This window comes from Mirounga angustirostris, unplaced genomic scaffold (genome assembly GCF_029215605.1).
Source record: "Mirounga angustirostris isolate CCGP_5_RB_7025 unplaced genomic scaffold, mMirAng1.0.hap1 SCAF_13, whole genome shotgun sequence".
In the NCBI taxonomy this organism is placed as follows: Eukaryota; Metazoa; Chordata; class Mammalia; order Carnivora; family Phocidae; genus Mirounga; species Mirounga angustirostris.
Window position 1 is genome coordinate 60,943,752 of NW_026991721.1, and position 14,283 is coordinate 60,958,034.

Consider the following 14,283-nt stretch of genomic DNA (forward strand, 5'->3'; position numbering starts at 1 on the left):
AAATCTTAAAAAAAAAAATTACAGATTAAATATCATATACAATGGACCCTGCATGCACAGTGGGTATTTAACAAATTCTGGTTTTGCCTTCCCTACAAACTGAATTTCTAAACAACTGAATTCTATAATCTAGTCCAAAAGTACCTCTTCATATTTCTTTCCCATTACATACTCCTGATTCAGCCTAACTAGACTTCTCCCCATGCTTTGAGCCTGCCTTGTGATTTCTTACCTCTAAGCCTTTGCCTTTTGCTGACTCCAGTGATTTTGCTTTTCTCTCCAACTCCACATGTCTAAATCTAGCTTATCCTTCAGGGCCCAGGCCAAATACTGCCCACATCCCCAATGCTTTTTCTCATCTCATCCCCCTGCACTTAGAACATACTGCTTGATCCTCTTTAATTGCACTTATCACAACTGGCCTTATTCAAAAGTTATATTTACGTGACCTTCAGCCTCTCCTTGAATGGACTGAGAAAGAGAAATAGATAAAACCTTCCTGTAAGTACTATTTCTACCCAATTTTATTCAGTGCTGACTAAAACTTACAAATCCTATCAGAGCACCAGAGAAGATGCCTCTGACAGCCAGAAGCTGGCCTGGTACTATCAGCTAGGCCTTGGTGTTGGTATGAGCCGGTGTGGGGCACTCACAGCTAGGTCTTGGTGTTCTCCTGTTAAACGTCAGCAATTTCAGAACATCAACATTAAACAAGGCTATTCTGTGACCACCATGGATCAAGACGAAAGAGTAATAAGACCACTCTGTAATCTGCCTGAACACAGACAAAACATGAATACTGTCCAAGCTAAAAAATATCAAATAGCTCCCATTCCCGGATAATGAGGGACTGCTGCTTCTTCATAAATTACAGCTTCAGCCCTTCTCTAGTCTGTTCTCCCTTTAGATAAACTCTATTAAGATATCCAGCCATCCAGCCACAGAATTTGCCTCACTTCCTGACGGCATCCAATCCAGAGCAAAGCCCCACATCCTTAAACCTTCTTCAAAAATCACCTAACACATGCCCACATCCTATAATAAAGTTTTTCTAACAATCTTACTGTGATGTCGCAAGCTTCCCCATGGTGTGCATTCTCCCTAGCTAAAAGTAATAAATCCAACTTCTTTAACTACAGGCATTCCTTGTGCTCTGTGGCTGAAGGACAAACTATGAACTTCTTGAATACAAGTCTAGGGTATGCTCTGGGTCTTGCATGCTGTACACTTTGCTGAATTGATCTGGATGACTATACTGGGCCTGCTGGCCTTTACTGGAATCTCAAGACCCAGCACAGTTACTCTCAGAATTAAAAATAATTTTTTACATTATCCTGAGTGGTTTTTAGTTTTGAGTATAGAAAATGGCAGCCAGGGTGACTGGTAAAAGGTGCTCCTTACCTACAACTCTGCTCCACACTCATTCCTCTAGAGGTTTCTGAACTTGAAAAAGTGCCTAATCTACATGTATTCACAGGCTCTCAAACTGTCTCCTCCCTTCTCTGACACTCTTTCAGAGCAGATACTGAGGTTTCATTAGGAGAAAAGAAAAGGTAAGGGACCAAAATAATACATTCGTCCTCAAGTACTTATATACCAAAACAAAGAGCTAACTTAAGATAACAAAGAATTAAATATGTATATGTATTATAGATGCATGTATATATACATATATGGACACATAACTATACATACATGTGTATATATTTCCACATCTTAGATAGTTCTAGACCCAGTGGGCAGAACTCACCTGAGGAAAACATGGTGACTTAAGAGTCTAAGCTATTTTGAAGGAACAGGGCCACTGGGGAGGTACCGGTAAGGAAACCTATTTGTAAGTACTCAAAGCTAGTCCCTCACTGGAAAACATGGGCAGGCGGGATCAGGAAGAGAGATGCCAGATATGACACTATCGTGGGCGCACTCCAGGATCCAGCTATGGAGGTGGGGAGCAGGACTCTCCTGAAGCCGACTCTCGCGCAGAAGCAGCGTACGGTCATCTTGGAGGGCTTCAACTAGTCTGGCACCTGCCCGAAGTCTCAGTGTGCTAACCTTGGAACAGCTGACAAGCCCCTGACCTTGCGTGCTGAGGCTTTCGTGTTAAACAGGTGCAGAAGGTGAGAGGAGGGGAACTGCTACTTTGGCCGAAGAAGAAATTGGTCAGTGAAATGAAGAGAGAACTGTAGGAGAAAGGGACCGTGCCAACTCAATATTTGTGGCAGCAAAGTAGGGGTTGTGTGGCGCAGGTCCTAGGAAGGCAGAATCAGGTTCTGAAAACAAACAGCCCCATGGCATGAGACCCTTTCTAAGAGGAAAGCTTTTTTTTTTTTTTTTTTTAAGATTTTATTTATTTGACAGAGACAGACAGCGAGAGCAGGAACACAAGCAGGGGAGTGGGATCATGACCTGAACCGAAGGCAGACACTTAACGGCTGAGCCACCCAGGTGTCCCTAAGAGGAAAGCTCTTAAAATGCATTGCTGCTTGAGCATTTCAAAAATTGTCAAGCAGATAGGAAAGCCAGAGGGGGCAAAAAAAAAAAGCGCAGATGTACAGGTAGTTCTTCTAAAAGAACAGAGAAAAGATGAAAAGACACATAAGTGAATGAGTGGCAAGACTTGGAAGAACCCCAGGAGGCCAAGGTCCAAAATAAGATTTACAAAAAGGCTAGCCAAAGCAAACGGAGTATTTTTAGAGCAAAAAAGGCAATTTACCTGATGATAAAATGTAATGCTGAGGAAGAACTTTTGAACTTCTATTTTGCTTCCATATTCTCTATCAAAGGGACCAAATTTTGGGTTAAATGAAAGAGAATCAGTAATCCTAAAGACAAAAATAAAGTCCCAGATGGGTGAGGAGAATAAGTTCGTCCACTAAGCAATTTCTACCAAGACTAAAAAACCTGCAAGAAAAGTCCTTAAGCTAAAAGAAAATCTTAAGAAATTCTATTGATAGAGAAAATTTTAAAGAATGGAGTAGGTGATTATTGTTCCAGTTTGCAAAAGGTGGATGGTGGACTTTTCACCCATGCAGAAGTGAGCACACTGTAGCTCTTAGACTAGATTCTAAATAGGATTCTTCAGGAGACTGTGAGGCAGATGGCAGAGGAGGAGGATCCTGAGCTTAAGTCGTGGACACACTCGGAGATAACAGCTATATCTGTGTGACTGACTCTGAAAATGACCCAAAGACTGGCAGAACAGTGCTCCCACATTTCATCCTAGGGGGAATCGAGGAGGAAGGCCACATCGAAAAAGGGCAGAGGAGCAGAGCTGAGATTGGGGAAAAACCCAGGTAAGACTAACCACAAATGTGAAGGATGCCACAAGCATGGAGAAGTTAGAGGATCAGACCCCACCCTAGGCTTTGGGGACCCACACTGGGAAGATGAGTGTCCATTAACATCTTGCTTTGAAAAAAAAAAAAATCAGTGGAGCTTAACTTAGCTTTTAAAATCAGTGGGGTTTAACTCTGGGTACTTTAAAAACCAACCGGCTTAACTCCAGGAAAGCCAAAGAGAGATAGGAAACTGAGTCTTTGCCTTAAAGCATAATAAATAACTTGGCTTTAAACACAGCATAGAAACAACAGTTTGAAAAGTGCCTGAGGTACACGTGACAGATGTATTTACTACTCTCAGAACATGTGCTGGAGGGGCGCCTGGGTGGCTCAGTCGTTGGGCGGCTGCCTTCGGCTCAGGTCATGATCTCGGGGTCCTGGGAAAGAGCCCTGCATTGGGCTCCCTGCTCTGCAGGAGGCCTGCTCCTCCCACTCCCACTCCCCCTGCTTGTGTTCCCTCTCTCGCTGTGTCTCTGTCAAATAAATAAAAACTCTTTAAAAAAAAAAAAAAAAAAAAAAAAAAAAAAACATGCTGGAGGCACAGGTATCTTCAGGAGAGTTCAACAACAAAAGTGCTGGCAAGCGCCATTTCTCTTCCCCTCCCCAAGCCTAGATAGCCAGACACTTGCAAAAACCAGCATGAACGCTCTCCACCTATTTTACTACTACCATGTGTGCAGCCCCACCTTCCCCGGCACGGCCTGGCAGGCATCTCTCCAAAGCGGCTCCCGCCCCACCATACCCTGCAAACAACCCAGCAAGGACCAGCACCACTCCAAAGGGAATCCTGTGCTGGGAAAGGGGAAGCTAACCCCACACACCGGTGCCCCTACAGTTCCAGCAGCCAAGCCTTTTCACCGGCCACAAAAGGAAAAAGCCCTGCCTTCTGGCATGTCTGCAACTGTGACAGAAAGACCAAGTGCAGAAATCAAGGCTGACTGCTAACCCTGCCCACCTATGTTCCAAAACAAAGTGAACAGCACAAAATGGACAAAACCTAGATGAGCAGCAATCAAAAAAAAAAAAAAAAAAAAAAATAGCAGCTTAGCATTCTAATATACCACAAGGTCAGCAAGTAAAATGCCAAAAATCTAAAGCAATCCTCAGGATGCATTAAAAGAAATGAGAGTTTTTAAAAGGAGGGTGGGGTGGGGGGAGGCAACAGGTTTGCTCTTCCATGAGCTAACAGGCTTCTACTTGCTATTATTTGTCTTCTAGAGAGGCTGTTTTGAGATACTTGGAACTAGGTCATATGAGGAATGGATGAACTCCTACAGATGTCAACATAGGAAAAAAGCCTGAAAAAGGGAACGTGATGCTAGTCTTCAAATTCCTGAACTCACCATCTTTCCCTTTAATCTATTCTCCTCCATTCCTATTTTGGTGAAGGGCATCACCATCTGTCTATTCACCTAAGCTAATAACTTGAGACTAATCCAAGATGCCTCCCTCCCCCTCACCTTCCAATTCTATTTAAAAATGGCTCTTAAGTGGCACCTGGGTGGCCTAGTCAGTTAAACGTCCACCTCTTGATTTTGGCTCAGGTCATGATCTCAGGGTCATGAGATCGAGCCCCATGTCAGGCTTAGCGTGGAGTCGGCTTGAGATTCTCTCTCTTCCTTTGCCCTTCCCCACACTCATGCATGCACGAGTGTGCACACGCTCTCTCTCAAGTAAATCTTTAAAAATGGCTCTTAAGCTGACATTTCTGACAATGTTAAATAAATTTCAAATCATAAAAACATAAAAATAAAAACCAGAGAACTATAATAAATAAAAATTTAAAAAAGCTCTTAAAATTGTTCTCCTCCCTCTTACCCAATGATGGCAGCCTCCCCTGCTCTATTTCCTCCTTCCTCCAGTACCCCTATCTCCCTTTGGGAATCTCTCTCAACTTCACAGTGGTTAATTAGTAGTTAATCAGTATATTCTTTCTACCCAAAGCACTGCAAGTAACTTAATTCAAGCCATTACAATGCACGGATAGGTTAGTCAGACCTACTGGGAAAGAAAGAGGGGTGGGGGTGCGAGCTAGGTACGAGTGAGGTGGGAGTGAGGGAAGAGTTTAAAAGAAAAGACATGCTCCTTCTCTGGACAGTGGAATGTGAGAGGTGATGTCTGGTACTGTTGCAACCACTGCTGCTATCCTGAGAGAGCAGTCAGAGGACAGAGCCAACGTGAGAAGGAACTCGGAAGTGAAATGCACACATAAAATCAGAGCTGGAGCCCTGAACAGATGGTGAATCTCTGGATCAGACAACACTAAAGGCCAGTTCTAACACAAGGTCTTTTCATTTGTACAAAGCAATAAATCCCCTTTTTCTCTTAAGACAGTTCAAGTTGAATTTTCTGTCATTTGTCATGAGGATCCTAACTGATGAGCTCAACAACACTGATTTAAGGATGCTCATGCGGCCTCAACTGGAGTACGTCAACTATCTTCTCCTTACAGAGATCCTCACCATGCAGTTCCTACAGTGCCGCCAGGATGTCCTTTCTAAAACCAGACTGGAGCTTCTCTTCTACTTACAAGCTTACAGTGGCCTCTTCTACTTTTGAAATAAAATCCAAACTCCTTGAGTACATCAGAAAAAAAAAAAAAAATCCTCACAGTTTGGCCCCTGCCAACATCTCTGGTCTCATCTCTGATCAAAATGAAAAACTTTTCTTCTTAAAAGGACACCAGCAAGAAAGTGAAGACAACCCACTGAGTGGGAGAAAATATTTGTAAATTATATATCTGAAAATGGGTTTTTGTCTAAAGAACTGTTAAAACTCAATAAAAAGATAAGTAACCCGATTTAAGAATAGGCACAAGATCTGAGTAAGACATTTCTCCAAAGATGATATACAAATAGCTAATATACACACAAAAAGATGCTCAATGTCATTAGTCATCAGGAAAACGCAAATAAAACCACAATGAGATATCACTTCACACCCACTAGGATGGCTGTGATCAAACAGGCAGACAGTAAGTGTTGGCAAGATGTGGAGAAACTAGAATGCTTATACATTGCTGGTAGAAATGTTAAATGGTGTAGCCACTTTGGCAAACAGTGTAGCAGTTGCTCAAAAGGTTAAAAACAGAATAATCATATGATCCAGAAATTTCACTCTTCATTCCAGCCACACTAAAATGCTCATATTTCCCAAATGTATATGCCCAAGAAAAACGAAAACATGTCTAAGTGTGTATTCAAATGTTAATAGCAGCATTATGTATATAAAAAATATAAACAACCCCAAATGTCCATCAACAGATGAATGGATAAATAAAATGTGGTATAGCCACACAATGGAATATTATTCAGCCATTAAAAAGTAATGAAGTACTGGGATGCCTGGGTGGTGCAGTCAGTTAGGCGTCTGACTCTTGGTCTCGGCTTAGGTCGTGATCTCATGGTGGTGAGATTGGGCCCCACGTTGGGCTCCACACTCGGTGTCAAGTCTGCTTGGGTTTCTCTCTCCTTCTTCCTCTGCTCCTCCCCCTCACTCTCTAAAATAAAATTTTTTTAAAAAATGAAGTACTGATACATGCTACAAAATGGATGAACCTTGAACACATGCTGAGCAAAAGCAGCTAGTCACAAAAGATTACATATTGTATAATTCCATTTATATGAAATTTCTAGAAATTTATACTGATAGATTAGTAGTTACCTAGGGCTGAAGGGGGTGGGGTGGGGTGTGTTGGAGGGGGTGATGGCTAAAGAATATGGGGATTTTGGTGAGGGGTGGGGTAGAAAATGTTCTAACACTGATTGTGGTGATGGTTGAACAACTCTGAACAAACCCCACTGAACTGTACACTTTAAGTGCGTGAACTGTATGTGAATTATACCTCAAGAAAGCTGTTAGAGGGATAAAAAAAACAACCAGACTGTCCTGCTCTAGGACACCTTTCTTGCCCCCAATAAACCTGACCATTCTAACCATGAGTCCTCACTGTTTCCTGCAAGGGCTTTGAGTACATGCAACGGACACTTAGGCCCTATTTTTTGTCTATTTTCCTCTACTAAACTGTGATCCTCAGAGATTTGGCTCATTTTTCTTAGAATCCATGGTTATCTGTACACTGTGTATACACTATGTGAAAGAGTACATCATAAGTATTTACTAAAAGACGGTCTTAAGGGCTGTCATGTGGAAAAGGGACTGTCCTTATTTCACATACTCCAAAGGGCAGAAATGAAAGTTACAATGACAGATTTCAAGAATTTTCTAATAACTGGGGTTGTCTCCTTCTCTAAAACAAGGATTTCAGGGTTCTGTGAATTCTCAGAATTGATACTCAAATTCTGAATGTATGTGTAAGTAGTACGTGAATTTTCTAGGGAGAAACTCCATAACTTTCATCAGATTCTCAAAGGGGTATATGTATATAAACCCAAAACGGTTAGGAATCACTGTTTTTAAAATGTTAGCATACCGGCACAGGGATTTTAAGTAGTTTAATTTTTATTGAAGTATAGTTGACATACAATGTTACCTTAGTTTCAAATGTATGACATAATCATTCTATAGTTCTATACATTATTATGCTCACCACAAAATACAGCTACCATCTATCACCATACAACACCATGAACGCCACTTACTATACTCCCTATGTTGTACTTTCATCCCCATGACTTACTCATTTCATTACTGGAAGCCTGTATTTCCCACTCCTCTTCACCCATTTTGTCCATTCCCCCCACCACCCGTCCCATTTGGCAACCATCAGTTCTCTATATCTATGGGTCTATTCCTGTTTTTGTTTGTTCGTTTATTTTTTAGATCCCACATAAGTGAAATCACATAGTATTTGTCTTTTTCTGACTTATTTCAGTTAGTATAATACCCTCTAGGTCCATCCAAGGGCAGAGAGTTTAGTTAGCAAAATTTCAGTTACTGAAATACATCATTCAGGAGAAGTTTTTTCCTAGATTATACTCCTTTGGTAACTAATGCAAAAAGAATTCACAGTAGGGGCACCTGGGTGGCTCAGTCGTTAAGCGTCTGCCTTCGGCTCAGGTCATGATCCCAGGGTCCTGGGATCAAGCCCCGCATCAGGCTCCCTGCTCCGTGGGAAGCCTGCTTCTCCCTCTCCCACTCCCCCTGCTTGTGTTCCTGCTCTCGCTAGGTCTCTGTCAAATAAATAAATAAAATATTTAAAAATTCACAGTATTAGTAGCTTCATAAACTTGAATTATTCACTTAAAAATATTTATCAACTGCTATTTTAGGCAGATGCTAAAGAAATAGTGGTAAACAAGACCAAGCCCCTGCCCTCATGAAACTTACATTCTTGAAAGTAGAAACAGAAAAAAAGTGAGTAAATAAGAACATTTCATATCATATAGTAATTCCTTCAAGAAGGAAAATAGAATAACATGAGGAACAAGGAAAGGTGGGGCTGGAGTTATCTTAGCTAGGGTCCATAGGGAAAGTCTCTGAGAAGGTTACCTCTGAGCAGAAACTTGAGTAATTAGAAGGAAGCTGAGGGAAGAACACTCTAGGAATAAGGAGAACAGAAAGTGCAAAGATTCAGGGGCGCCTGGGTGGCTCAGTTGGTTAAGCCACTGCCTTCGGCTCAGGTCATGATCCTGGAGTCCCGGGATCGAGTCCCGCATCGGGCTCCCTGCTCCTCCCTCTGATGCTGTCTCTCATTCTCTCTCTCTCAAATAAATAAATTAAGGGAAAAAAAAAAAAAGAAAGTGCAAAGATTCTAAGATGAGAACAGTGGATAACAACTCTTGAGTTCTCAAGGGAAAAAGCCACTAATGTGGCTCTACACGACATTCAGAAGAGTATCTCCCACTCACATGCAATAGAACTTACTCAACATAATTCAGCATAATGGAATTCAATTGAGTAAAATACTATTTTAGAAAAATCTTTACTGCTCAAGATCATCATGAATTAATCTTCAAGGCAGACAAGGCAGTTATCATTAGACAAAATGAGTAAAACCTTTGGGATTTTGTAATAAGGCAGAAAGGAAAAAAATAACATGATTTTTTAGAAGTCTCTTCCAGGTAGATAGTTTTACAAGCATAAAGTTTATCAAGCACATTCTATCAAGAGAATTCTCAGTTCAATCTGTCCTCCACCCCTAGAGCTTAGTGCTTGTCATCTGCAGTATTTCTATCTATGATGTGCAAAAGAGTGGAAAGATAGTCCGTGTGCACAAATTACAGGGAAGTGGATTTCAGTTCAAAAGGAGCTGTCCAATCGTCGAAAGGCTGAACATTAGTGGAAGTGTTTGGAGACTGTAAAACCATCCTCACGGGTATTACAGCAATAACTTACAGGAGAAAAGTTACAGAAGAACTTCAGGAGCTAGAGAGAATTGTTCTAGTTCCTTCTCTCAGTCTGGACATCCATCCCTTTGCACCTATTATGTAAAAGCACCTGAACGCAACCAACTGGGTGGATTTGTAAACACCACACACACCATACCAATAACAAAGGATTAGCAAACACTTAAGGGGAATGTAGTAATTCTTTCGTCTCAGTAATTGAGGTCTGAATTAAAATCTTCAAATTATATTTAAAAAGGCACAAAGACGGCCTGAAGCTGGGCGCTGGAAGTACACAAGGACTTCAGATTAACAACAGCAATGCCAATTGACTTTACTTCATAGAAAAGCAGGACACAAAGCACACAGAAACCCCAGAGAGGGGAATCCAAGCGGGAGCCCTCCGGACTCAAAGCACCTGGACAGATGTGACAGCTGACTGAAGCCAGGGACGGGAGTGGGGAGGGCTGCGAACGGGTGAGCGAGAGACCACCTGGAGGGCGCCCAGGTACTCGAGCCTGCAGCCCCGGCCCTTCCTTCCAGCATAAGGTCGGGACGGACCCGCTGCCCCATGGAGTCGCCGCTGTCAGCTGACGCCGAGGGAACCGCGGGGCTTGGCACCTCCCCAACGCCGCCCGGTCCGCCCTCTCTAGCCGGGCTGGAGGAGACCTCGACTCACCCCTCCCTGGAGCAGCCGAGAGGGAGCTAGCCTGCGCTTACCTTCCGGCGCCGGCGGCGGCTCCTGCCGCTTTCCGCGGGACAGGAAGGCCTTGGGCAGCAGCAGCGACACGGCCAGGACGAGCCCCGAGGCCAGGGCCACCCTCTGCACGGTGGAGTACGCCATGGCCGCCGCCCTCGCCACAGGTGCAGACGCCAGCCGGAACCGGAACCGGAACCGCAGCGCCGGCGGCCTCTTCCGACCGAACCGCGGGCTGCGCGGACGGCGACGCGCGAGGGACAAGTGCGCGAGGCACCCGCACGGCGGTCCCCGTCTCCGTCCTCGCCCCCGCGCCCGCGCCCCCGGGTCTGGGCCAACTGGAAACTCCTCCCTCTCCACGCCCCGCGGTGCGTTCTCCGCCCCCGCGAAAGGCTGGCGGCCGTGCCCTTCCTTTTCCCCGTCCCGCCGGCCGCCCTGCTCGCCGGCCGCCCTGCTCGCCGGCCGCCCTGCTCGCCGGCCGCCCCCGACCACGCCGGCGAGCGCCTTACCGCAAGCAGCTCCCGCCGCTCGCAGCCAGCCTCCGTCCGCAGCCAAACGCGAGAATGGAAGCGCGTCTAATGATCTCGCTCCACGGTGTGAAACCCTTCACGAACACCTCTTGGTCCTCAGCACAAGTCCTCACATCTTTCTGTGACCTCGAGGCCCTGACCGATCTGGTCTGAACAGTGCTGCATCCAAACTAGAGCATTTGCTCTTTCCCCAGCAGATTCTTTGCTTTCAGGGAAGCTTGGTTTGTCCTGTTCCCTCTGCCTGGAAAACTCCTAACGTCATCTCTGCCGGTGAAAAACTCTGAAGAACTGAAAAATACTACCTCCATGAGACTTCTCCAGTCAGCCTCTCCTCCCTCTGTATTCCCACAGTCCTTCCTTCCTGTCTTTATTCATTTATTTATAAACATTAAAGAATAAACATTTAGTTCCTACAATGTATCAAATCCGGAAATGGGACTATAGGGTCTGATGAGTAAGATGGGTTTCCTTCTGGGGCAGATAGGTATCTAAACACGAAAATGCAGGAAATATTCTGGACTCTGGAACAGTCAGCTCAACTGGAAGGAGGGGTCAAGAAGAGCTCCTGAAAGTAGGTGAAATTTGAGTTTTTGAAGAATAAGTCACTAGACAGGTGGGAGGAGTTAGAGTATTCAGACAAAGGTAGCAAAGAAAGCAAAGACATGAAAGCCTGTGTGTGCCTTCCAAAGATTACTAGTGATTCATTTTGGCCAGGCCATAGGGCTGGTGACAGGATATAAAGTGGTGAGGCTACAAATATAAACAGGAGTGAAATTGTGAGAAGACTGGATATAACTTCCAGTTCAACATGGCAGAGGGAACACAGCCATTGATCTTTCCACAAAAATGAAAATAAAGAGAAAAAGTGTATCTACAAGACTGAGAATGAATGAAAATATGACAACAGACAAGAAATGTCAACATTTTGTAAGATGCAACATTATCCAATAGAAATACAATGACAGTCACGTATGTAATTTAAAATTTTCTAGTAGCCACATTGAAAAAGCGAACGGGTGAAATTCATTTAATACGTTTTATTTAACCCAATATATTCAAAGTATTATTTCAAATTGTATAGCACTCGTAAGTCACATTTCAATGGCTTAATAGCCATGTGACTAGTGGCTACCATATTGGGCTGTGCAGGTGTAGAGCATAAAAAGTGAAGTACCGGGATGCCTGGGTGGCTCAGGCTCTGCCTTCGGCTCAGGTCATGATCCCAGGGTCCTGGGATCGAGTCCCGCATCGGGCTCCCTGCTCCGCGGGGAGCCTGCTTCTCCCTCTGCCTCTGTCTCTCTCGCTCTCTGTCTCTCATGAATAAATAAATAAAATCTTAAAAAAAAAAAAAAGTGAAGTACCTACTGAGGGAAAGCCCCTAAGAGGCAAACTAATTTGCCCCTCAGAAGCTAGGGGGTCTTAAGAATTGAGTTCCTTTAAAGGCAGAGATGTGGAGTGGGGCTGAATAAAGGATTGGTTGAAAGTCTAGTTAAGAAGCAGGTGAGATCCTCCAAATCTTGTTCCTCAATTATTGCAGCTGGGTGGGTGCCCCTATCAGCGTTGCTCAGGCATCCTCATTGTTGAGATCATCAACATCACTAAAAGTTATTGAGCACTTACTATATTCCAGATATTTTACATATCATAACAATTGATTCTAAGAGTTTTTTTTTTAAGTTTCATTTTTCATTTTTTATTTTTTAAAGAGAGAGAGAATGAGAGAGAGCACATGAGAGCGGGGAGGGTCAGAGGGAGAAGCAGACTCCCTGCCAAGCAGGGAGCCTGATGCGGGACTCGATTCAGGGACTCCAGGATCATGACCTGAGCTGAAGGCAGTCGCTTAACCAACTGAGCCACCCAGGCGCCCCGATTGTAAGAGTTTTATGAAGCAATATAATATACCCACTTTATAGATGAGAAAACCAAGAAACAGAAAGCTTATGTAACTCCCCAACAATTACACTGTATCAGTCAAAAGCTTTTACTTGAACCCAGGCATGCTTACTCCAGGACTTGCGCTCTTAACCCCAGTTTTACTCTCTGGAAACAGGGAAGCTCTGGACTCATAGACAACAGGTGCAGCCTATGGAGGTGGTACCTTATGGGATATGGCTTCTAAGAGGTGCAGAGAAAACTGTGATGACCCACCCCCAAAATTCTGACTTGGGTGACTGGATAGGCATTGATTCCATATAACAGCATTTTGAAAACAGAAGAATCAGGTTCGTGAGATAAGGAATTCAGATTTTGACTAGTTGAATTTGAGTTCCGTGAAATACCCAGGTACTGCTATCCAGTTGGATATATGGGTCTGAAACTCACAAGAGATGTTTGGGCTAGAAACAAATATGAAAGCGATTGGCCCTTCAATAGTAAGTGAAGTCTGGGAGAAGATAACGTCAGCAAGAGTGCTCATATAGAGTGAGGAGAGGCCGCAGGGGGAAACCTAGATTACACCATTATGTTGAAGTTCCCAAATATGAGGACAGAAATGGGGTGGAAAAGAAGATAGTGATCCAGGTGTTAAAAATCTCGAATAAGGAGTTACTGGGAAGTTAGAAGGTGACAGAAACAGAAGGTGTAATGAGCAACCAGAAGACACGCTCTTGTACGGAGTGGTAGGTTTTGTGTTTGCTGGTCTTGAGAGTGGTTGTAGCGGCGGCAGGCTCTCCCAGGCATACTTCTAAGTCCTTTACATGCAAACATGCATTTATGAGAATACAAAACTCTGAATAAATGCCTGACCCTAATTGTTAAGTGCTTAATCTCATGTATTTTTTATCATTCTGCCCCCGAACAAACCTTTTTTCCTCCTGCCTGCCATCCCACCGCCGTGGAACTTGTAAATTGCTCCCTTAGAAGCTTTCTCCCATGTTCCTGGCGTTCTGATCCCTATGCTAGTTGCCTTCCCAACATTCCTGATTTACCTTTATTCCACTTATCTTGACATCCAATTTCAGCCCAGAAACAAACTGCTCATGGATCACAAGACCCAGAACAGAAAACCTACCTTTCTCCGGTGGGCAGTAGGAAGCAAAGAAGGGCTCTTCTAGCCTTAAACCCCCACAGAAGGGGAAGACCTCCATCTCCCTCTCCTCGGAATCTAGTTCTACTTTGTCTTTTAATGACCAGCAGGGCTCCCTGATATGAGGCCCGGGAGGGCCCACAGCCGGAGCCACTGACCTGCAGCTGCTGCCAATGACTTCCTTCCCTCCACCCCCTTTCACAGCTGACCTTGCCTAATAAAGAAACCCAAATAAATGTGAACTGCTTCCAGAAAGCTCTCCTGGATGCTCCAGCTCATGCTAACTCTTCTTTCATTGAATTGCTGTGGACACTGTTTATCATGGGTTTGCTGGGTTTTTTTCACCTGGACGGGAACCCCAGGAGGACAGGGTTATATCTTCTTTCCATGACATGACTGAGCACAG

The 14,283-nt window shown here is 44.0% G+C and overlaps 1 protein-coding gene across 7 annotated transcripts in view; it reads right to left on the reverse strand.

Moving 5' to 3' along the window:
- Positions 1 to 10,638, reverse strand: part of RIC3 (RIC3 acetylcholine receptor chaperone) — a 59,196-nt gene extending 48,558 nt beyond the window's left edge. For all 7 annotated transcript variants that reach the window (XM_064577061.1, XM_064577062.1, XM_064577060.1 and 4 more), the window contains exon 1: positions 10,346 to 10,638. In XM_064577061.1, the coding sequence (XP_064433131.1) occupies positions 10,346 to 10,469 (124 nt within the window). In that variant the 5' untranslated portion in view covers positions 10,470 to 10,638. The remainder of the gene's footprint in view (positions 1 to 10,345) is intronic.
- Between the last annotated feature and the right edge of the window lie 3,645 nt (positions 10,639 to 14,283).